Source organism: Rhineura floridana, chromosome 4, assembly GCF_030035675.1.
Source record: "Rhineura floridana isolate rRhiFlo1 chromosome 4, rRhiFlo1.hap2, whole genome shotgun sequence".
In the NCBI taxonomy this organism is placed as follows: domain Eukaryota; kingdom Metazoa; phylum Chordata; class Lepidosauria; order Squamata; family Rhineuridae; genus Rhineura; species Rhineura floridana.
Genome location: NC_084483.1, coordinates 164,350,584 through 164,376,564, shown reverse-complemented (window position 1 = coordinate 164,376,564; position 25,981 = coordinate 164,350,584). Strand labels below are relative to the sequence as shown.

Below are 25,981 nucleotides of genomic sequence, written 5' to 3'. Positions count from 1 at the left end.
ATGTGAGCGATTACTGAAAGCTTTTGGCAAAATGTAGAAAGGAATACTTACGTATCTAGTGGCTAGGATCCCAAAAGGCACTCTCCCCTTAGGCAAAGTGAGGAAGCCACCTTGAACAGTTAATTTGGGGGTATCATGAAAGGGCAAGAGGCACTTGTGAGATTGGTTTTGCCATAGGTGCTGAAATAAGAATATAAGGTCCCTAGTGAATCAGGTCAAAGGCCCAAGTAACCATCATCCCATTCCCAGAGTGGCCAACCTGATTCTATGGGAAGCCCATTAGTAGGATCTGTGTGTAACAGTACCCTCCCATCTCCACTTGTGATTTCCAGTGGATAGTATTCGGAAGGATTCTGAATACAGTTCCCAGGATTCTTTGGGGAGGGGAAAGTGTGCTTTAGAAGGATTCGGAGGGGTGGGTGTGAGCCAATATGGTATAATGGTAGCATGTTGGACTGGGACCTGGGAGACCAGGGTTCCAATCCCTGCTCGGCCATGAAGCTCCCTGGGTGATCTTGGGCTGGGCATTATCTCTGAGCCTAACCTACTTCCCAGGGTTGTTGTGAGGATAGAATCGGGAAGGGGAGGACCATGTTTGTATGCCCCCTTGAGCTCCTTGGAGGAAAGGTGGGATATAAATGTAATAAATAAATATGCTTTAAATGTATGGTGTGTGCAGCTATAAGCAAATCTAATGTGATAAACACTGGGGCAAAAAATATCAATTTCTCATATACACTAGAAGTGTCTGGTGGTGACTGACCAAGAACGAGAGCTTGGCATCATAGTGTATAGCTCAACCCAGAGTGAGGCATCTATGAAAAGGACAAATGCCATGTTAGGGATTGTTAGGAAAGAGACTTAAAATAAAACTGCCAGTATCCTAATGCCATTAATTATACAAATCTATGGTGATTTGTAATTATACAAACCTATGGTGAGACCACACATGGAATACTGGTCACCTCATCTCAAAAGGATATTGTAGAGCTGGAAAAGTTTAGAAAAGATCAACAAAAATAGGAAAGGTTACAATATTTGGAGCTTTTTAGTTTAAAAAAAAGACGAGTAAGGGGGGGACATAATAGAGGTATATAAAATTACACACACTGTGGAAAGGAAGAAGAGCTTGATAGATACAGCAGTTTCCGTTTCCACAACCTGTCTCTTCACCTGTAGGGACTACTCCAGTGAATGTAGCCCTCTCCTGCATGCACATATCTCTTCTTTGGATTCCAGCAAATTTTCTTCTTATGAAAACCCATTCATTCAGATTTTTCTCTTTGCTGCACAAAGATAGCCTTTGCTAGACTGAGGTTATCATTGCTAGACTTCTGTAACTTGTCTGGGGTTATAAAGCTGTATGAAGGGTATGCATAATTTTTAAAGACTACGTAATTTGCTTTTCTTTGAAAGATAATATTGAAGGAATAGTGGGGAAATAAAGGTGTGCTCTGAGAATATGTTGCTCAATAGTGCCCTCATCTCCAGATGAAGTGAAGCCTAAGTACATGCTGTATTATTAACAGAGCCAAGGCATGTTTCCAAGTTCTCTGTTACAAACTTGCAAGCAAAGCTGCTCCCTTCCTGGTGACATCATCCACTGGGCAGAGGTTTAAGCCTTCCTGCTGAAGCTCACTGGGTGACCTTGGGCCAGTCACAACCTCAGAGGAAGGCGATGATAAAACCACCTCTGAATACCGCTTACCTTGAAAACCCTATCCATAGGGTCGCCATAAGTTGGAATCGACTTGAAGGCAGTCCATATATATTATAATACTGTACATGCAGCTGTGTTTGCTCACATTCATTCCCTCTAATGTTTCTGCTACTCTCTAAATCTAATGGTGCAAGTGAAGGGTAGACAGTTCTCTGTCCCTTATAATCTGTAACTGTCTACCCTTCCCTTGCATCATCTAAAATGATATGACTATATATGTAATAGTTAATAGTTTAGAATATGGTTGCTTATACTAACTTATGGCAATATGTTCCAGCTCTGTATTTAACCATTTTAATATGTACCTTGTTACTAGGAATGAGATAAAGATCTGCTAAAGAATTAATCTTTGTATGGCAAAAATGAAAATTTTGTTCTTCAGATCAATGCAATGCAACAAGAATTTTGAGGAACAAGAGCAGGAGTTGAGGGGAGTTTTTAGGGGTAAGATTAATTCTGCTTAGGTGACAATGTTACTTTCTAGATGCAATGTTACAATGAGCATTTCTTTACGGTTCTTAAATCTGATAAATCAACCACAATAAGCCCACAATAGTTACTAGCCTGCCATTTTTTCTTTCGTAGTCTGCTAAGACGCTAATAGGCTGTGTTTCTTTTCTGGCCACAGAAGAATGAATGAATAGTCTTTATTTGTTCATAGCCATTGGCCGCCACAATGAAATACAAAAATAAAAGGGGGCTTCACTTAAAATTGCCAGAGAAACATATATTAAAATACAGAATGACTTAAACCGTAATAACATTGTACTAGGAACCAGCTCCTTAGACAAAAGGAAATCCAAAATCATAAAGACAAGCACATTTCAGCCAGCGCCCAGTGTTCAATTTAAAAGATTTTAGAGCGCTAAAATCAGGGTAATTGTTTTAAATGTCTGGCCCTGATTTTATGTGCAGCCAGGGTGAACTTTGCTACTTGAGTGGTTAAAAAAATGTCCCTACCGGTGAGGAGGATACAAATTTGCTCCAAAATAGATCTATTCAACAGCGGCTGGAAAATAGGAAAGAGGAATTTAGTCCTTGGAGCTCTATACAAAGGACAAGTTAATAATTAGTGTACAATATCCTCAATTTCGCTGGATTGACAAATGCAGAGTCTTTGATAGACTGGAACCTTTGTGTACCTTCCATCAAGAAAGGCCGAAGGCATAGGTTGGAAACGTAACACAGTGAAGGATTTTCTCAATGTTGCTACAGTTAAAAAAATAAAATATTGCTCCATGGCAAAACCTGTCTTAAAAAGGGGGTACCACATGGAAAAAGACGATTGGGTAGATACCTGAAGATCCCATCTTTTGGCATAAAGGCAGATTCTTTCCTTGAGGAGATATTTTGGTCGCATAGAAGGATGGAGTGGTAAGGTTTCTATATTAATCCCATATGCAGACAAGATAACTTTAGTCCGCTTAAACCAACTGATGGGAGATGGATTTTGTATTTGTTCAAGGAGGCATTTCTTAGGGAGACGCGAATCATTCATGCATGCCAGCTTAAACCAATACTGAGCAAGAGCCGCATGCACAGAAGATTCTAAAGAGTGAAGTCCAGTTTCTGTCCTCAAAAGGACTACCGGAGTACCTTGCGGGGCAGCCAGAATGGATCTTAGGAACAAGTTCTGGACCATCTCAAGAGGGAAAGTGTTTGCATGTCCCCAAATCTCCACCCCATAAAGGAGTTGCGAGACCACTTTTCTGCAGAATGCCTCTACCACGGGAAAGACTAAACTCCCACCTTTGAATTTATAGAAACGAAGGAGTGCATGAACAGAGTGTAAAGCCTTCAGCTTGACTAATTCAAAATGTGATTTCCATACCAAATTGGCATTGAAACCAAGGCCTAAGTATCTAGCACTGCTATACTGTTTTATCAGTTTATCATTAAGTTTCGATACATGTGCTTTCCTTTTCTTCCTGAAAATCACCACCTTGGTTTTAGCCTGGTTAATCAATAGATGTTCCTTGGAGCAAAATTTACCTAGGCTTCTTAATAACTTCCTCATCCCAATTTGAGTGGTGGAGATCAGGACCAGATCGTCTGCGTATAATAAAACCGAAAGCTTAACATCTAAAATTGTGGGTGGGTGGAATTCTAACCCACTCAATTCTTGAACAATATTATTAATATAAAAATTAAAAAGGAAGGGTACTAATAAGCAGCCTTGACATACCCCTCTCAAAGTTGAAATAGATTCTGATAAAAGGCCATTAGCACAGAGTCTGGCCACAGAAGAGAAGTCCCCTCCTCCGTGGCTAGCATAGAAATGCAGAATACATGATGTCTAGTTGTTTGGGTTTTTTTTATAGCCCTCTACCAAACAGGTTGGCAGAGGAGAGAGAGAACCAAACGGGCTTCCCTCCTTCTACAGCCAGCACAAATCCCAAGTGGACTGGAAGAGGAGCAATGAAGAGCGCTTACTAACCTGCATGGAACATCTGGTTGCATGTGGCGACCAGGTGAGTTGCTAAATACAAGGCTGTGATAGATCACTTCTTAACAAGTTGGTTGGGATGAGGCAGACCAGAGCTGAATTGGGCAGCCTATGAACAAGCCTCAGACTGAGGCCAGCTGTCTTCCAAAATGGGGTCAGAACCAAATCTTGTGGCCAATGCTCACCCCTAATATGTTGTAACATGCTTGCCTTGTTCTTCCTTTTTTCCTTTTGCATATTTTTCTTTTTTTAATTAACATATGTTTTATTTTTGCACAGCTGAAAGGCACATTTTTATTAGATTTTTAATCACAAATACTAATATAGAAAGTAAGCTGTGACTGGACAACAAAATATCAGGCCTGTTGCTTTACATTTACCTTAGTCAAGAGGTTCTGGGTTAATTTAAGTTAAAAGAATCCTAAATTTGTGAGGAGGGTATCCACTTAAAGTGCGTTTTTTAAAAAAAGCAATCTTGCAGATTGTGAAAAGGGCTTGATGAAGATGAGAAAGTTGGTGTTAACATGGAAAGCCTACATTTAAAAAATTGCAATCTTGCATACAGATGGAGATGTTTCTTTGTCTTTGTTTAAGAAATTCATAGATATCCCTTCATTCTTTGATCCAAGTGCCATTTAGGAACTCGGGAGATCAAGGCAGAATCCCTCATCTGTAGCTCATAAAGCTTTTAGGGTCTCTTCCCCCAACTTTGTTCACACAAAATGTAAAAAAGCAAGACTGACACCAGTGTTCCCTTGCAGGTGGCAAACTGTGTCAAGTACATTAAGAATTGCCAAACAGATTTGGCAGAAAATAAAACAGAACCCATTTATGTATATCCTTTCCCTGAAGAGATTTTGTCTCTGCTTAATTAATATTGAAGTTAATTCCCACTCTTATTTTCTTTGAGCTGTTTTATTTCTTGATCATTTTCCTCTGCACAGATAATTTTAATTAAAGCTCCATAAATCATGCAGACCAGGTTGAGTGCCTTTTATTAGACATCTGGGGAAATCTTCTTTCTCCATTCTCAGGTCTTTGTTAAAGCCTTCATCCTGAAGGGTCTGGATTGCTTTTTGTTTTTGAGCATTTTGATGTGGCTTCTCTGACCACTACTTAGAAACAAGTCCCACCTCCTAAACATGTGAAAATGTATGGAAACGTTTGAGTAAATGGTTTGGTTCCATGAGTTGTAATGTATACTTATCTGCATCTATCAGAGGAGCTCTACTAGAAACCTAGTAACAAGGGATTTATTTTATTATAGATCAGCAATTTTATGTTGTTTTACTTTAATTTGGAAAACTGATAATTTAATATTTAAAAATTTGAAGTGATATATAAACACAAAAATTTGCAGAATCAAAACATAAGATAATAGAAACATAGGGGGGGAAACAATATAAAATACGGCTTTGTTTCATAAAAATGACAGTGGGCATGGCTGGGATTGCCCCTCAGGGAACGCCTGTCTGAATAAAAATGGCTCCAGTAGGCATTAATACCTCAGTGCCTTCCCATACTATGTGCCAAGATGCATCAAGGGCCAAACTAGATAATGTCTTAAATGTGTGATTGCGTTTAATATGCCTGATTTTCTTTTCTTTTCAATAGCAACTCTGTGTGTGTGATAGAGTAGGATTAAGAGATTAGGACTGCAAATATGGCAAATAGGCAGAAGGAATTTCACATTGCCCCCCCCCCCATGATCCTGACAGAAGTTGCCTTGGGAGCAAGCAACAGCTGTGGGAGGAGAGGGAGAGTTTTGCAATTGTAGGGAGGAATTTTGTTGGGGGTGTGGGGGAGGACAGAAGGATTAAAACACTTCCCAAGTGTGGTAATCCCTATCCTGAGTCAGATCTCTTTTCCCAAATAGGTTTTATGTAAAAGAAAAAAATCCTGACACATTAAATGCAATCACATATTAAATGCTAGTTTGGTCCTTAGAGCATGGCTGATGTTCTGTGAGGGAGGGGAGGAAAAGAGAGTAGGTGTGTTATGTGCCTTCAAGTCAATTATGATTTATGGCGACCTTACGAATCAGTGACTTCCAATAGCATATATAAACCACCCTGTTCAGATCCTGCAAGTTCAGATCTGTGGCTTCCTTTATGGAATCAATCCATCTCTTGTTTGGTATTCCTCTTTTTGTACTCCCTTAATGCTGTTTTTCCCAGCATTATTGTCTTTTCTCATGAATTATGGCTTCTCATTATGTCTCCAAAGTATGATAGCCTCAGTTTCATAATTTTAGCTTCTAGTGATAGTTCTGGTTTAATTTGTTCTAACACCCAATTATTTGTCATTTTCACAGTCCATGGTATGCGCAAAGCTTTCCTCCAACACCACATTTCAAATGAGTTGATTTTTCTCTTATCTGCTTTTTTCACTGTTCAATTTTCACATCCATAGTGTTCAGCGATACATCTTTGCATTTGAGGATCTTTTCTAGTTCTCTCATAGCTGCCCTCCCCAGTCCTAGCCTTCTTCTGATTTCTTGACTACTGTCTTCATTTTGGTTAAAGACTGCACCAAGGTATTGATAATCCTTGACAAATTCAATGTCCTCATTGTCAACTTTGAAGTTACATAAATCTTCTGTTGTCATTACTGTAGTCTTGACGTCCAGCTGTAGTCCTGCTTTTGTGCTGTCCTCTTTAGCTTTTATCAGCATTCATTTCAGATCATTACTGGTTTCTACTAGTAGTATGCTATCATCTGCATATTTTAAATTACTGATATTTCTCCCTTCAGTTTTCACACCTACATCTTGGTCCAATCCCGCTTTCAGTATGATATGTTCTGCATATAGATTAAACAAATAGGGTGATAAAATACACCCCTGTCTCACACCCTTTCTGATGGGGAACCAGTTGGTTTCTCCATATTCTGTCCTTACAGTAGCCTCTTGTCCAGTGTATAGGTTGCGCATCAGAACAATCAGATGCTGTGGCACCCCCATTTCTTTTGAAGTATTTCATAGTTTTTTGTGTCCTACCCAATGAAAGTCTTTGCTGTAATCTATAAACACAGGGGGATTTTCTTCTGAAATTCCTTGCTTCATTCCATTATCCAACATATGTTTGCAGTATGATCTCTGGTACCTCTTCCCTTTTTAAATCCAGCTTGGACGTCTGGCATTTCTTGCTCCATATATGGTAAGAGCCTTTGTTGTAGAATCGTGAGCATTACTTTACTTGCGTGGGATATTAAGGCAATAGTTTGATAATTACTGCATTCCCTGGGATCCCCTTTCTTTGGGATTGGGATATATCTTGAACGCTGCCAGTCTGTGGGCCATTGTTTTATTTTCCATAATTGTTGACAAATTTTTATCAAAGTTTGAACAAATTCAGTCTCAGTAACTCATAGCAACTCTATTGGTATGCCATCTATTCCTGATGTTTTGTTTCTTCCAAGTATTTTAAAGTATTTTAAATAATCAGAAGCTCCTATGAGCCTGAATTACCCATCCTCAGTGAAGGCTGTCTGATACCTCTCTGAATAATCCTCTGCTCTGCCCTTGCCTCCGTTCAGTCAAATTCCATTGGAGAGGCCCAACACTGGAACATAGGCAGCTGATTTATAGTCAGACCATTGGTAGCAACTTTCCAAGCTCTCAAATGAGAGTCTTTCCAAGACCTACCCAGAGGTGCTGGAGACTGAACCTGGGATCTCTAGCATGCAAAGCATGTACTCTGTAACCAAGCTATGTGGTTCTTCCCCAATTTCTGTATTGGGTTTGATCAGAGCCTTCAGGCACTTCCTATACACAGACACAGAAGAATTGCCACCCTCAGAGCAGTGGTGTGAGAAGATTTCCAGTGCTATATATTTCCATGGGAAAAATATTATTCCATAAATGCATTAGTAACAATGAATGGGTGCCTGCCAATTACAAAAACAGTATTAGGCAAGCTTGGCAGTTTCAGACTTTTAGCTTTGTTTACTAAATAGAAGAAAAATAAATGTGCTAAATTAGATCACCCTTTAAAACATCAGAAAATGTTCTGCATAGAAAAGATTTCCACTCAAACATTTCTGGAAAACCCACAGCTTCAGAGGAGCCAGTCTGTTATATCTCTAAATGAGTCACTTCTGTGGACTACTCTTTTCAGTCAAGAGGCCTACGAGAACAGTAACTCGTGCAATATGGGGGCAGGGGGAGTGAACATCTCTGAGCACAAGTCATTCTTACTCCTGTGCATTCTACAGGTGAGCCTTTTTGGATGTAACAGTAAACTGTAGCTGCTGTTGGGGGTGGCACACTGCCAGTGGTTAATTGTCAGTGATCAGATATTCCACAGAATGCCACGGTGTAGTTGGAAGTTTCTTTTTTAAATTTAATTATGGTGTCATTTCTTGGAAAGGGCAGGAGGGAGAGTAGCATGTCCCCTGGCTCTGCAGTAGTCAAGAGGAAAGCTTCTCTGTCTTGGCTAATCTGCTATAACTGCAGGCATCTCCAAACAGAAACACAAGCAGTCATAAGTGGCAAAGACCCACTGCCTAGTCAACAGAGTGACAGACTAGCACCAGAGAGGCCAGGTTCAAATCCTCCCTTGACTCATTGGGTGACGTTGAGCCAGTTGCACATTCCTGGTCTCATCTACCTCACAGGGTTGGTGTGAGGATAATGAGGGGAGCTATATATATAGTCTTGAACGTTTGGGGAAGGGGCAGGGAAAAATAAATATGTGGTGTTTTTAAAAAAAGAATGTCAATAATCACAATAACAGGTATCTCATTATTTGTAATTAGCATATAAGCAAATATGTTGATTATCTTTTTATTCCATAATACCAAATTGTTGTTGTTGTTATTGCACCACACTGGCAAAGGTGTCAGATACACCTATGTGGGGAGGGAACTCCACTGCTCAGGAATTGCCACAGATAATGACCTCTCCTGGGCTGCCATCTCCCCAAACCTTTGGGGGTAGAGGAGCCACCAAGAAGGCCCCCTCTGCTGTTCTCAACAACTGAGTTGCTCTTTAGGAAAGGAGGCAGTCTTTCAGATATTTGGGGCCTAAGTTGTTCAGCGCTTTAAACACTAATGTGAGCACCTTGAATTGGGCCCAGAAACAAGTTGGTAACCAATGCAACTGTTTTAAACCAGGGTCATGCGTGTTCTAAATGAAGCCGCGGTCAGTAATCTGGCTGCTGCCTTTTTCACCATTTGATGTTTCTGGGTTGTCAGTCCCATGAACAGTGTGTTGTGATAATCCAGTCTGGAAATTGCCAGAGTATGGAGTATAGCCGCCAAGTCATCTCTGTCCAAAGGGGCTGTAGCTGGTGAGCCAGCCATAGTCGGAAAAAGGCACTCCTAAGGTGTTGGACTACGACCTGGGAGACCAGGGTTTGAATCCCCACACAGCCATGTAGCTCACTGGCTGACCTTGGGCCAGTCACTGCCTCTCAGCCTCAGAGGAAGGCAATGGTAAACCCCCTCTGAATACCGCTTACCATGAAATCCCTATTCATAGGGTTGCCATAAGTAGAAATTGACTTGAAGGCAGTCTATTTCCATTTTTCAACCACTGAGACCATCTGAGCCTCAAGTGACAATTATGGATCCAGGAGTGTACCCCCAAGCTATGGACGTGCTCTTTCCAGGGGAGTGCAATCCCATCCGAAACAGGCCATCTCCCCATTTCTTGGACATGAGCACTTGGAACACATAACACCTTTGTCTTTTCAGGATTCAGCTCCGATTAATTGGCCCACATCCAGCCCATCACTGCCTCTGGTCTAGCACCTTAATTTAATTTGACCAGTTAATTGACTAAATCTTTTTTGACCGATCAAATGCTCCAAGTAATTGGAGGGGCATGCTTTAGCTATTGGAAAGCTGGGAAATGTTGCTAGACACACTTCCAGGTCAGTGAATATTCTTCTGGCGTGTTGCCTTTAAATATCAGAGTTGTTTTGATTTAACAATTGGCAAGTTACACTTAACACTATCTGAAGCTTAACATCAAAATAACTCATTGGCCAGGATCCAAAGAATGGTGTTCTGTGCACAAAAGCTTTGTGTTTCTCAAACAGCATCCTCCCATGTCATATGACAAACCTATTTTGAAAGTGAAGACACATTCAAAAGCAGTTTGTGATATGACACGAGGTCTGTTGCTCAGAGAGAGGAAAGTCAAAGATCCCACCAGGCAAGCCCAGGCCTTTCGGTATAGATAATGTTGATCTTAGGATCCTGGCCATCGTGCCAGTCCTGTTTGGTCCTTAGATTCAGATCTGCATTGCCTTTGTTCTTCCTTTGCCCCTTGGATATTTGTACATAATTGATTTACAGTTTTTGCTTTGTATGGCTGCTATGTGCAAAGCTGATCAGTTTATGGCTAAACGTTCATTCTTTTGGTATAAAAAAAGCCTCACTGCAATGAAGTGTTGAAAATAAAATCCAAATGGAAGAAACTTTTTTCCCTTTCTAGCTTCCGCTTCTAAGATAATTACTTCATTGTGGTTATAGATAAATATTTAGACATTCTTCCTTCAATCCCAGCACATGAAAGTACTAGTGCTATTGCCAACTTCACTAAAGTGTTTCTGTTGCATATTTACTTTGGCAGATCCTTCTAGAAAGTGATGGCTTTCATTTGTTTCCCTTGCTGTCATCTTCACAGGATAGCCTTTTTTCTCTTGATTCAGTAAGAGTTTGCCCTTGCATGAGAGGCAAGATCCAGCTAAAGCTAAGCTGGATCTTTAAGGCAAGATTCAGCTAAAGCTACGCACTCTGACATTCCATTGTTTGTACAATGTTAACTCCGGCTGGAGTGTGCCCCAAATGTTTTGTGATTACAGTTGCCTTTAAGACTTAAGCATTGAAGCTCCCTGCTCATAGTTATAAAGTGGAAATGCTATGAGTAGCATGTGAAGTCTCATTCAGTAGTATGCATTCTGACGGCAGTACAGTACACTTTGCAGCATTGCTCATATGAGGAGCCAAGGTTGCCCTGCATGCATTGTAAAAACTAGTGTATGTAGTAAATCCATGTACTTCAGACGTAATACGGAATCATAGCATTATGTGAGTGAGCCTTGTGCTTATGCATTTCCATGATTTGATCCTGGTTTGGAAGGATCACACAAACTACAGTTTAGTGGTGTTGACAGATTTAATGGGACACCTAGAGTGTTTCCAGATGGAGGTTAATTGTGGAATCAGTGCTGCTAACACACACAGGTTTTTCGCACCATCCATGTAACATCATCATCAAAATGCCAGCCCATATGTATTTTTACATTTCATCTAGATTTCTTCTTCCAGAGGAAAAATTGTTGAGTGAAAATAGCTTGTTTATATATCTGCAGGTACATCTGATGTGGAAACTGATTAGCTGAATTTTTTCCTGAGCCGTTTGTAAAGTGTGTGGCGACATTTCAGTGGGTGATCTGTATTATCATCACCATCATTTATTACCCACCTTTCACCCAAAGGCCCCAGGGTGGGTTACAACAATTTTAAAATATGACATTAAAAACAATTTTAAAACAACCTAAAATCCCCCAAATAGGGCGGGTCCTAAAAATACATGTCTCAAGTGTCAAAGGCCAAAGTAAAGAGATGCATCTTCAGCATTTGCCTAAAACTGTACAGTGAAGTTGCCAGAAGCATCTCAGTGGGGAGGGAGTTTCACAACTTGGGGGCCATTACAGAGAATGCCCTCTCCCGTACCACCACCACCACCTGAGCTTTTGGCTGAACTACCAGAAAGGCCCCCTCTGCTGATCTCAACACCCGAGAGGGTCTGTAAGGAAGGAGGCAATCTTTCAGGTTTTTGTGACCTAGCTTTAATTAAACCTGGAAACAAACTGACAACTAATGAAGCTGTTTAAAAATGGGTCATATGAGCTCTAAAGGGAACCCCAGCCAGGTATGCATTTTAGATCAGTTGATGTTTCCGAGTTATTTCAAGAGCAGCCCCACTTGGAGCGCATTGCAATAATTCAATCTGAAAGTTACCAGAGCATGGAGTACTGTGTCCAGGTCATCTCTGTCCAAAAAAGCCAAAGCTGGCAAACCAGCCAGAGTTGGAAAAAGGCACTCCTATCCACTCAGGCCATCTGAGCCTTAAGTGACAATTTTGGATCCAGGAATACTTACAAGCTATGAACCTGCTCCTTCGATTCCTTGTCTTGGAGCCTTAGGCAAAATACCCAAATATAGGGTAGTTCATGGCTAATTGGTCAAGGCACTGGACTTAGACCCAAATTCCCCCTGAAATGAACACACACTGGTAAATAAGAGGTAACTTTATTAGAATAAATTGTAACTACAAAAAGTATAGCAGCAAAATAGTTTCTTAAACCAAACACCCCCAAGTGCTAGGTAAAATACAGAGAGAGTTCAAATCACAAATAAAAATAACAAAGCTTTCTAGCCTAATCCATACTTAGAATAAAGGTAAACCAACATAGTGACATCATGGTTCCACATCTCCCCAGAGATGTATAGCGTGGATAGCAGATGGAAGATGGAACCCCAACATCAGGGTAGCACCAGCAAACACTGGGGAACAAAGACCTAGGGTCTGGGTCCTATTCTTATGGGGAAATGTCCAGCAACAGCCAGGAATTAATTAGCCAATCAGGGGGCTTTCTGATGATGAAATCTTCTGGAGCTTTTGCACCTAACTGTCATGCACTCATCAATCTTCCCCGGCTGGTTGGCCTTGAAGTACAAGTCTTGAGATGATAAGCAGGTGTTCTTGCTTACTGTTTAATTAACTGAAGTCACCTATGAGAACTGACAGTTTCATGGGCTCTCAGAGGCCCTATTTCAGGCAAGATGTTTCCCCCACAATTCCTTGCCTCAGAACCATGCTAGAAACCAGGTGTTCTTGACAAACAGTATCAAAAGCCATCAAGAGATTAAGTACAGAGATCATCTCTCCCGACAGATATCAACCAGAGTGACCAAGGTAGTTTCAGTGCCGTGGCCAGGCCTGAAGCCAGACTGGAATGCACCCAAGAAATCAGTTTCCTCCAAGCATGCTTGAAGTTGGAGTGTCACCACCTTTTCAAGCACCTTGCCCAAGAAGGGGATATTTGCCACCAGGGGATAGTTGTTTAGCATTTCTGGATCCAGGGTGGTCTTTTTAAGAAGGGGACGTACCACCACCTCCTTCAAGGCAAATCATACCTCCATTGCAGCACCTCTACTTCCATTTGCTGTTCATCTGAGCACAACATAGCCATTTTTCCCCCAGTTTCCCAAATAATGCAAGTGAGTCTGTTTTCATCAATTGCTGCATACTGAAGGCATGTCAGAATTCAGCAACCTGGTCTGAAGAGCTGTCCTCTCAGTGTCTCAACTCTTATGGGAGATAACCTTGGAAAGTACAATTGTAGTATGTGTATCAGGACTCTTTTTTTTACAAAAAAATTAATAAAGAGGTCTTGTGTAAGTCGTTTTTATCAGAATTTTGGTGTAGCAAAATACCAGTCTTGCACAATATCTCTATTCATTTAAAAAATATCTAATGGAAATGCATGTTGGGACTCCCACCACCATCACCAATAGCACAAATCTCCATTTTGTTTAAATGTAATGATTAAGGGCTAGTAAGATTTGCTGTTGCATAGTTCCAGTGGTGTGTTTTTTTAAGGTGCATATTCATAAGTACATAAATACCTGCACTCATATTCCAAACAGTAAAAAGTAGTGGAGGATGAGGGAGTAGTGACTGAGGAAAAGGGCTTGAAGAGAGATAGCATGGAAGCATTCCATTAAGGGCCTCCTACTGGTGTGGATGGGAAACACTGCAATACCTATGGAAAAACTAAGACTAAAAACCAAATGTGTGGATGCTTGCATGCCAGTTGCACACAAAGAAAAAAACTGATCTGAATGACTGACCTAAAGTATCTGATTAAATTGGAGGGCATTTGAAGCAAGGAGCACGTGAACCAAGACTCGTTCAAGTATGCCAAACCATGTTTTGGAATGAATCATCCCATTAAGATTTTGCCATTAAAAGGGGGGGGCTCTAAATGTTGTTATTCAGCTTGTCGAAGCTTGTTATAAAAGGTCCATTGATTTTGATGGATGCTATACTGACCTTACTGCAAGCAGACACTGATTTCAGTTACCTTTGTATCTTGTTACTTTTCTTCACAAGAAGAGAAGTAGCTAGGCAAGTAAGTTGGACTTCCCCATGTTTTTGTTTTACTTTGTATCACTCATATGTTCAGTACTTGTTATCACATAAATATTCCCAATTTTTCACCAGATTCAACCTACCCATATGGTTTTCCATGCTCTAATAACATCTAATTTCAGCTATTACAATTTAGCATATGTGGGACTACCTTTGAAGGCTGTTAAGAAACTTCAGCTAAAAATGCAAAATGCAGCAACATGATTCTTAACTAGGGCTATATATGGAGCATATTGTGTGAGTATTGAAACATCTACACTGGTTGCTGGGTTTAACCTATAAAGCCCTAAACAGCTTGGGACCGAGATCCCTTAAGGAGTGACTGATCCCATATGAGTCTGCCTAGTATAGAGATCAGCCTCAAGGACTGTGGTCCATATTCCCCTGCCATCTGAAGCAAGCAGGTAAAAACCAGAAACAGGGCTTTTTGAGTTGTAGCAGATCATTTATGGAACTCTCTTCTGAAGCCATCTTTATTTTCTTTGTGTTGCCAGGTAAAAACTTTATTTGCCAGGCCTTTGGGGTTTTTATAAGTTGTAGATTTAGTTTTTTTAACTTGGTCATTGATCTCTGTTTTAATGCTGATTCTTAACTGCCTCCTGTTTGTCTTTTGATGATTTTTTAAATTTCATGTTTTTATCTCAACTCAGAGCCACAACTGAAGGAGCAGCTTAAAATACTAGCAACAAATAATTACTACTTCATGCAGTGGAAACCATATTATTGGTATTCTGTAGATTTTGTCAGGTGTGGCACAGTAATAATCTCCCCCCCCATCTACTCTAAAGCACCTGACAACAGGGTAGGGGCCCAAATGAATCAGAGATAATGGATGGTTCCATAGAATTGCTGTCTGTTATATTATGAAGCTGTTGAATTTGATTGTCAATTTGCTGAAAGTGAGCCAGACATTTTTAAAAACACCATTTTAATTGGCTGTAAGTTGCAGTACCTTCTGCAAAATTAATATTCATGCCAGTGTTTTATGCAATAACTTTGCAGCCTGTCTGTCTGCGTGTGCCTGTGTATTGCAGTGTGTCTTAGCCTTTTAAGTTTGGTGAGCTACTCATTAAGAAGCGAGTATTAGTCATTTTTAGGTCCGTGGCAGAGCATCTGCTTTGCTTGCAGAAAGTCCCAGGTTCGGTTCCTGGCATTTCTAGGTAAGGCAAGAAAAGACTCCTGCCTGAAACCCTGGAAAACTGCCAATCAACATAGGCAGTAATAAGCTGGGTGTACAAATGGTCTGACTCAATATAAGGCAGTTTCCTCGGTTCCTAAGTATGTGGCAATTGCAAGGTGGATTGATATGAATGTAAATGTCAAAGTGGTGAAATGAACTTGCCAGTTCTCAAAGGTGGCATTGCCAGTTCTTGTATAAAGATCAGGCTACAGTTCAGGATAAAGCATCAACCTTGGTATATAAACAAAATCTACACAGAGTACTGTATTCTGAACAATTATTTTTAAATGACCAGACTGTAAACACACTACCAGAAGATGAATGGAACAGTTATTTCCATGAGTTGGCACTGAGCCATTGCACAAATAATTAGCTAGTTTGTTTTGTTATTTTTTCCCCAAGTTCTAATATTAAAGGCAATTTCCCAATCATGTCTTGCTAAGAAGCCTTGGAAGGACATACAGGACAGTTAATACTACATCATTGAGTACCAGAGGGCTTAACTACAAGTGACATTATTCAGGTCTTTAGCCTTTGTGTACCTGATTTTTGAAAAAATAAATAGGCAGCATGTGCAGGGGCAGAGCAGACTGGCACCATAACATCGGCCTTTAAGCTATTGCCCCTGCAGCAGTCCCTGTGTCTGGACTGGGTCCAGACTTGATTATGCCTAGGGTAGACCCATTGAAATCAACAGGACTTAAGTTAGTCATAGTCATTGATTTTAGTGATCTACTCCAAGCCTAAGGCTGCAATACACACTTACCTGGGAGTAAGTCCCATTAAACTTAATGGAGCTTACCTCTGAGTAGACATGTATTGGATTGCAGCCTGAGTGTGGATCCAACCCTGTGTTTCTTCTAATTGTTTGGCTGCCAATCAATCTTAACAAAACATTAATGTAACTAAAATGAATGTTATGTTATTACATTGAATGCATGAGTGCATTTTCTCTGGAATGCTTATATTTTAGGACCAGAATAAAAAGGGCTTTAGGGTTGCCACATAGCTGTTTTAATTTATTTATGTTTTTCTACATTTTCTTTAAATGTTATGACATAAGATACCAGTTAGATGTCATTTCATAGTAATTCTCCTTTAGGGTTAATAATACAAGGTGACTTAAAGCAAATATTTGACTCCCCGTATTTTTTGTTGTTCTCCTACCAGTAGTTTTCTTTTAACTCTTAAAGTTATTTCAATGCGGACTTCTATTAAGGTGGAATACATTTTAGACAAGATTCCTTTTTGCTGATATGTAATTCATAATAGTTGCTTTAATTTGGGTCAGAGGAGCTCAAAGGTGACTCAAGCCTTATGTGTGGGGAAAACGCCCTCCCTCAGTTCTCCTTTCCTACAGTGTGCAGCAATGCAAGCTGAGTCTCCTTGCAGCTCCAGTGTAATTAGCCTCTCAATATGGGATCTCTGTCTAGAAACTGACCTTTTAAAAAATGTGTCTAAAGTGTGAGATCTCTGTAGAGTGCCACATTTTGTATACTGCACCATTAGTGCATAAATATGCGATTCAGTAGGGTGCTGGTGCTCGTAAACACAATGAGAAATGCAGCCTCGTATATCTTCCCCACCCTATAAATACCTTATCTTATCTTATCCCCAGAGCAGTTTCAAAGCATTTGAATTAACTCTGTGAAACAACAGTGACAAGGCTCCAGCCCAAGAGATAGTGTGTCAGAGAATGTGTTATAAACAATGCCTTTGCTGCAGATTTTTGTGGTTGAAAAAATTAATAATTCCTTTGAAATGTGATGTTCATTAAAATATAGCTGCCCCCCCCACATTTCTCTCATTTCAAAAGTTACTTAAAATAATTAAATAGTAAGGAGATCCGTTCTTTCCATGGGTATTTACTTGAAGCATGCCACTTTGAAAAATTAACCCAACAGAATGATTCAGTATTTTTATATCTTGCCTTTCCTGTAAGGTGGTGTACATATATCTCCCCCTTCCCATTTTATCCTCACAACAATCCTGCAAGGTAGGTTAGACAGAGAGGTAGTGACTGACCCAAGGTGAACTTCATGGCTGAGCAGGAACTTGAGCCCTGGTCTAACTACTATACCCATTGAATCTCTTTCGTTTAATGCTCAGTGGAATATAGTAAATGTAGCTGGTATTATGTTAAAATTGGGCTCTGTGTGTGTGTGTGTGTGTTCAGAAAATAAAGTAAGCTCTATAGGTCTCGTCAGGTTTTTTCCTCCCCTTTTCTTCCAGGGAAGATATAGCAGCAGGTCATACTTAGTTTATTTAAATCTTGCTTCTGAAGCTGAAAGATAGAAATCCTGGGACGGCCAATCAGAATGTCCTGCACGTGATGAGATAAAATGCTTTGGCAGGTCATATGTGGTCCGTGCAAGTGATTCTTTGTTTCCCTCTGTTCTAGAGCGCTAAGTGGCCAGTCTGTGGCAGAGGTGGCACAGACAGCGCATGGGGAAGAGGACACTTTGTGGCCAGTGATATGGGTGTCCTGAAAAAAATTCTGGTGCCCTAAATTGATTGGGGTCTGATTTATCATTTTGGATTATGCTTACTTTTGGTTTTATGTCTTCTTAGGAAACACAAATCAAAAACCTTAAGCACAAGGCTTAGTTAACGCTAAGATATGCGCACAGACATCAATAACATAGTTGGGGTGTGTAAAAATATAAGAGGCTATGGGCTAGTTCACACAACACACTGGGCCCAAGTATGGTTCAGTGAGACCACACAAAGTTCTCTGGGAAGAGGAATTGATTGTTAAACAATTGTAGCTCTGTGAGGGGAATAGGGGTCTCCTAACTACTCTCAGCACCCTTAACAAACTACAGCTCCCAGGATGCTTTGGGAGCAGCCATGACTGTTTAAAGTGGTAAGATACTGCTTTAAATGCATAGTTCAGATGGGGGGGGCTAAGCCTCGTTCTGAAGGTTTTTGCTTTGTATTTGCTTTCTGGAAAGGCCAATATTCTCTCTGGCCAAAATGTTCTTTAATGCCATAACTGTGGTGATTCTTTTGCAGTTATTATGTTGCTTGAAATACTGTTGGCTGTTGTCTTGGGAGCAATCATCTATCTGTTTTTGACCAAGAAGGAGGAGGAAAAATTATCTATGGGAGATGGATGGTGGGGTAAAGGACAGAAGCCTGACTCTGAAGAAGATTCAACTGTACATCCTTTTAAGGTGGAAACATCAGAGGCTGAGATAAATGTAAGTAATAATAAAATCATATAATAAAACCTATGCAATGTGTAGATTTGTTTTTTAAAAGTGATGTTAAGTTAGTAGCTACAGTTACATCTTGTTTGTGTTTATATAAGCAGCAAGAAGTACTAGGGTAGCAGCACAATCCTACCCGTGCTTTCCTAGAAATGCTTCAGTAGACTGTAGACCCAAATAAACGTGCTCATTTAAAATTGCAACATACATCTAAATTTATTTAGGTTTACATTTCTTACCAGCCCTACAACCCCTTAATTTTAAGTTAAAAAATTTAAATATGTAAAATGGGCTCAAAGCATGCAACCAGGCTATATAAATTTGGCTTGATTTTTAAATCAAGTCAAAAACTATAGATGTATAGAAAATATGATACATGCTGAAATGTAGGGCTGCAACACAAACACTAACAGGAGTTATTTCCTCTCCAGCAATAATTGTTACAAGCAGTTTTGTTCAGTCATGGCTATATCATATTAATCAGGATGTGACCCTATCATTGTTTAATGCTGTTAACAGGGAACAATATATAATGTGTTGTAGTTGCCTGCATGTGTTAACCAAGCCAGCCTGGGCTATCCATCGCGCACCTCACTGATAATAGCTTTAAAACAATGAAATTCAGAAGGGTACAATGCGTACACAGTGGAATCTAATTTTAGCTGTCTTTAACATCTGCTGCTGTGTTGGCCCTGTACTCAGTTCTCAGGGGAGAGCCTTTGATTTGAAAGTCCAGCTTCATACTAATGGCTGTGACATTCTCTGTTTGTTTCAGGCAAATGGAACCAGCTGGTTCTATGAGCATTGCTGTGTGATTGGTCAAATTGTGCCCCAAATTTCTTCCTCCCTCCCTCCCTCCCTCCCTCCCATGCAACAGTTGTGAAAACTCACATAAAGATACCGTATAGCCTTTCAGGAGAGTGGGAAATAGTCTCCAATGACAATGAATGGGGGAAAGAAATGTTAAATAAAAGGGTTCACACAATAGGGAGGCGTTAGTGTTTGTGGAAGGTTAATGTTTGTAACTTTCTCTTCTTTTAGCAGAAGAGCATTTCTGCAATACCATAGCACAGACAGAGTATACAATCTGTCTCTCTTTTTTAATAATACTTGCTGCACTGTGTGGTAATAACCAGTTGGGGTTTTCAGAAAGCTTTTTTGAATTTTTTAAAGCCACCCTGACCTCCTTTGGAAAGAAGGACAGGATAGAAATTAAACAAACAAACAAATAAATAATGACACTTGCCTACATTCTATGGAGCATTCCCAAAAGAACTGAAAGGATTGACAGAGGAACTGTCATTATAATTGGTGTAGAAACACAGCCCGAATTGCACATGTGGATAGTGCAGAACAAGTGAGAAATGGATGTCCATTCCCCTCCACAGAAATATTTATTTATTATTTATTTTATTTTATTTATTTGATTTATATCCCACCCTTCCTCCCAGTAGGAGGCCAGGGAAGCAAATATTGCGTAGGAAGGACTTAGGTAGATTTTTACACTGAACTTTTAAGGAAAGCACCTTGGACAGCTTCTTGAAAGTTCAGACTAAAACCCAGAGCGGATTCACTGCCCCACTGACATCGGAGCCACCAGTCTCCACTGCTTATACCAAGTCAAAGCAAATGGGAAGGCAACAATCATGGGAAGAAAAGGGAGGAGACCTCCAGGTGCATAGAAAAGGTTTATTAAGCCCAATGCATTTCAAAATAAATCCGTCTTCAGGATCTGGTCTATAACTCAGTCTGGTCTATAAACCATTGTTGCTGATCATTGGTCTATCCAGCTAAGCCAACACTGACTAGAAGTGGCTCTCCAGAAAGGTGGGAATCTTTCACAATCCTACCTGGAGATGCCAGGGATTGAACCTGGGACCTCTTACATGTAGCCCTAGCTACAGCCCATCCTCAATATAATCTTCAGTATTTCTCATTCTATATTAAGCTTCCACTGAATTATCTGAGAATGCAGGGATGAGTGTGGGTCTATGTAGGAGTGTTTGCAAACATTTGAATGAATAGACAAGAAGAAAGGGTTTTGCTAATTAGAGAGAACTTGTTTTAAAAGGAGATGCAGGGTCTTCATTCCTCCACTGCCTACTGAAAGAAGAGCCCTCTCAAAATATGCATTGGTCATAGAGCAGACATCAATGGACTTTAGTTAAGTCCATTCAATCTAGTGATTCCAAGATTAACAAATTTATTATGGCATAAGCTTTTGTGGGCTACAGTCCATTTCATCAGATGCATGAAACGTTATCCTGAATTACAGATTGCGTGCATAGATACAGATAGAGTATCCATGTGTTGTGGAGGGGAATTGTAATCAGTGAGGTCAGAAGGAAGTAAAGTGCAGAAATTATAGATAGTGACACTTTTAGCTATGTTATGATCACAATCTGTTTGTTCTGAATTTCCTTTCCTTTAGACCTCACTGTTTCTATTTCCCACCTCAAACTATGTGTCATACCTGTGACTCATGGCTAACACTTCATACAGCTGATTATGTGGACTGTCATATACAAACACTTATGCCATAATATATTTGTCAGTTTTCAATGTGTCACAGAACTTTTCATTGTACCAGACTGATATCGCTATTCTTCAGGAACGGAAGTCAATTTATTTCAATGGGTCTACTTTGAGTATGACTTAGCTGAATACAACCCATTGAGAGTATAGAGCAGGATCACATTCTGACTGTGGCAGGTGGGAGGCAACAAGAAATATTAAGATTTGAATCAGAATTTGGAGCACAGGCATAATGTTGTCAAAGAGGTATTTCATGGGGATGGGGGGCTGCCAAAAAAGCATAAGGTACATGCATAGGAAAATGTTCTTGTCCATTGAGGTGTCAGAGATTTTATTTTAATATAAACTCTCCCCATGTCCACACCCTACATTTAAAGCACAGAGCTTCTTCCCAAGAATCCTGGAAACTGTAGTTTGTTATGGGTGCTGGGAATTGTAGCACTGTGAGGGCTGAACTACAATTTTCCAGGATTCTTGAAATGTTTGGTGTAGATGTGATTTAAGAAAGAAAGTGTTATAACTTTTACATATAACACTCATGCGGATTTTCAACCCTTCATCTTTTCTTTTTCCCTCTCACACGTTTTCTTCTAGTACATACATAGAAGACTTGATGAGGCAAGATTTGCTGAGCCATTAGAAGATAGCCAGTTTCGTTATGGGTTTAACTCAGCTTATCTTAGGAAGGTTGTCTCTTATTGGAGAAATCAGTTTAACTGGAAGAAGCAAGTGGAACTTCTCAACAAATTCCCACAGTTCAAAACAAAGATTGAAGGTTTGGAGCCAATAATATTGTAATTGTTCTTTTAAATCTTGGAACTTGCTTTGTGTTCTTCACAGAAACATTGAGTGGGGTTCAGTGTAAAATCGGTTTGCTTGTCCATTAGTAATATTGGCTCATCTGTATTGGTTTCTTATTTAAATTATTTTATCTGATTTTAAATTATATGACTATATTGTTTTAACCCATCCTGGATTCTTTTGATGAAGGGTGGGTAAGAACATTTATAATTAAATAAATAAATAAACAAAATTTGACTTCCTAATTTGGCTGTGAGATCTTTGGATACCAGGATGCTCAGAAGAACATTTGGTTTTAAGTGTAACACTGTTCAGGGTTCAGGTTTGAAATTCAGATTGGGCTTGCCTAGGGAAAATAATGTCAGTCTGCCCAGCACCAGAAGTACGGCAATGCCAGAGTGGGAAGATCCAGGGGAGCAGCAGCAGGCATACATCCTGCTGCTTTGCTTGTAGATCTCTGAACCATACACAGCTTGAGCTACTGAACTTAGGGAAGTCCCTTGTTGCAGCAGTCTTTTGTATTATGTCTGATCCAGCAATGACCAGTCGTAGTCTCGCAATCATAATGTGATATGATGGAGATAATCAGGTAAACTAATAGCTTTGGACATACTTATGCAGGGCTTATCAACCCTTTTGGGCCCATGGGCACGCTAGCAAACTGGAGAAACTGTTGTGGATATCAACCCCACACACAGCCAAGCACACACCACAAACCTATTCTATAGGCTACAGCAGAATGCTACTTTCAAGTCTAATTTTAGCAGGGAAGAGGTGACCCTGTGGGTACTAGGAAAGGCACCTGTGGGAACATGTACACCTACAGATACCTTGTAGTAACCCCTGACTTCTTTATTTTATATTTACAATCTGCACTTTCATACAATATATCAAGGCGGTATATGGCAAACAAATATAATAAAGTCAGTAATAATAAAATCATATAATAAAACCTATGCAATGTGTAGATTTGTTTTTTAAAAGTGATGTTAAGTTAGTAGCTACATCTACATCTCATATGTGTTTATGCCCACCAAAACTGTTTAAATAGTTTCTGAAGTTATGTGTATTTTTTTCTTTTCCATAGGAATTGATGTCCATTTTCTTCATGTAAAACCTTCGCATGTGCCTGATGGCCAATCTGCACAGCCATTATTAATGATTCATGGCTGGCCTGGCTCAGTGTATGAATTTTACAAAATCATCCCTCTTTTGATGGATCCTGCAAGCCATGGCCTGAGTGGCAAGCATGTTTTTGAAATAATTTGCCCTTCCATCCCTGGCTATGGCTTTTCGGAGGCATCTCACAAACGGGGTATGTTTTGAAGGAACATACAATGAAGCAGTACGCATACAACATTTATCTTTGCTGAGGGAACTGTGGATTCATAGGAACATAGAAGCTGCTTTAATCTCAGTCAGATGACTGGTCCATCTATCTTAGGGTTGTCTTCACTGACTGTTCAAATTGGGACCCATCTGTCATTCATATTCTGCTGTTTCTTCAGGAGCATACAATAAGGTTACTCTTTTTTGTCCTCGCTATAGTTCTAAAGGAAGGTTATACTGAGAGTGTGAGTGACAGCTGAGTGATTTGCATGGAGAATGTCCCACCTTCAGTCCTGGGTATCTCCACTTGAAGGGATAACACAGGACTAGAAGAATAACTCTGACTGAGGGCTAAACTGCACGCTTCACCAAAGGACTCATGGCAAGCTGTAAAAGCTGAGTGTAGAGGCTATTGTCTTTACAGTGATACCTCAGTTAACAAATCCTCCAGGAAAGAAGCTTAATAGTCTTTTTGGGGGGGCGGGGGACACACACACACTCTGACTTAGTCAGAATGTGGCTCCTTGTCTACTGGACTGCAGCTGCTGCAGACATCTCTCTCACACATGGCTGGAATGGCGCTGCTTGCCAGGTGGTGCATGCGCCTCTACAGTAAACTGTGCTTCATGTGCCCTGGAAGCACTTACTGCAGACGTGTGTGCTCGAGTGTAGGGGAGGATGGCACAGACAGAGAGACCAAGAAAAGGAGGGTGGTCGTGGCTGCCTGTTGCCTGCCTGCTCGAGTGTATGAATCCTTCAAGTGGTCTGTATGCGAGGCTTACCTGACCTGGTTGTTTCATTCCAGACATTTTGAATAAAAAGCGTGCTGAAATATGTTGAGGTGCTCTTCCTTTGTGTGGTGTAGGATCCTATCCCTATTCTTTCTGTGTTATTCCTGCCTCTGGTACCAAAATTTCTGTTAAGGAAGTAATGTCCAGGAACGCATCCACTTTGTTAACTGAAGTATATTCCTGTACTGGCAAGGTGTGAATGAGACAAGAAAAAAAAACTCCCTCTCCATGGAATGCTGCATGTAGCTATCATTGTCTCTCCTCTTTTACTTGCAGTAAGTAGATGCTCAGTGTGACTGGGGAGAAAATTAGTGTCCGACAGCCTTAAGTATAGCTAGAAATTAGTATGCCATTGAATGTGTTTGCGCTTGAAAAAAAACAGTCCTGCTTGGTAATTTCTCCCCCTCTTTATAGGCTTTAATTCTGTGTGTGCTGCCCGTGTCTTCTATAAACTGATGCTCAGACTGGGATTCCATGAATTCTATATTCAAGGAGGGGATTGGGGCTGGCTAATCTGTACCAATCTGGCTCAGATAGCTCCAAGGTGAGTGTTCATCTTCTAGACAGGTGAAATGCAAGGCAGATTTATTATTTAAGCAGCATATTGGCTATTTATGAAAATGAGGAATCTTCATCCTGATTTAGATCAAACATTTACCCCTATAAAGTAGATCATTTTGTGGATCTAAACTAAAACAAACAGTAGGTTGTTTGTTCACAGAGAGATTTTAACTCTAGTTTTCTTTAGTAGAAATAAGACTGGTAAGTAGGCACTTAGCATATAAAATTTCCTGGAATGTAATTTTTTAAAAATAATAACTGAACATTACTGGGAAGACAGGGAAATGATAAAATTATGTATAGATTGTTTCTGTGAAATTGTTTCTGAAACATTTTCTTTTATGAAATTTTCATATGTGCAGTAAGGTCATTGACATTTTCCCCTTTGATGATGGTAATAATTTATAGTGACTGAAATGAATTAATAATGCTATTATAATGTATTGTTGCTGAACTAAAACATTATGTGAGAATTATGCATTCTCACAGACAGTTGCTTTTGTTGCCAAACTCTTAACTTTAATTCTTCTTTTGCGCTCACTGAGCATAAGAACATAATAAGAAGAGCCCATCTAGTCCAACATTCTGTTCTCATGGTGGCCAATCAGATGCCTATGGGAAGCCTGAAAGCAGGATATGAGTACAATAGCACTCTTCCATTCATGATCCCCAGCAACTGGTATTCAGAGGCGTATCACCTCTGATACTGGAGGTAATGTATAGCCATCATGGCTAGCAGCCATTGATAGCCTTCTCTTCAATGAATTTGTTGAATCCCTTTTTAAAACCAACCAAATTGGCAGCTATCACTATATCTAGTGGCAGTGAATTCCATAGTTTTAACTATGCACTCTGTGATGAAGTACTTCCTTTTGTCTGACCTGAATCTCCCAACATTCGTTCAGCTTCATTGGATGACTCTGGGTTCTAATATTATATATGTGTGTGTGGGGGGGAGATTTCGGAAAGTGTTGGTAAAAGTGAAAGAGGAGCAGGAGTGTGTGCTCTGTTTGACCATTAGATTATTACCAGGATGGAGGGACCTTTTCTGCAGGGCCAGTGCCAGAAGGCAGCCAGGTTGGGCCCTGGCCAAGGCCTCCTGGGTCCCAAGGGGCCTTTGAAGGGCCCTCCTTAGGGTGGGTGGGTAGTGCTCCCTTCTGCGATCCACGACAGCATCGACTCCCAACCCTGCCAAGGATCGCGAGCAGGAGCTCCCAGGCACTCCTGCCACTGCC

At 40.3% G+C, this 25,981-nt stretch overlaps 1 protein-coding gene across 6 annotated transcripts in view; it reads left to right on the top strand.

The window, feature by feature from the left end:
- Positions 1 to 25,981, top strand: part of EPHX1 (epoxide hydrolase 1) — a 42,557-nt gene that overhangs the window by 4,381 nt on the left and 12,195 nt on the right. For all 6 annotated transcript variants that reach the window (XM_061625040.1, XM_061625041.1, XM_061625044.1 and 3 more), the window contains 4 exons: positions 18,533 to 18,720; positions 21,859 to 22,039; positions 23,153 to 23,380; positions 24,600 to 24,729. In XM_061625040.1, coding sequence (XP_061481024.1) covers positions 18,533 to 18,720; positions 21,859 to 22,039; positions 23,153 to 23,380; positions 24,600 to 24,729 — 727 coding nt within the window. The remainder of the gene's footprint in view (positions 1 to 18,532; positions 18,721 to 21,858; positions 22,040 to 23,152; positions 23,381 to 24,599; positions 24,730 to 25,981) is intronic.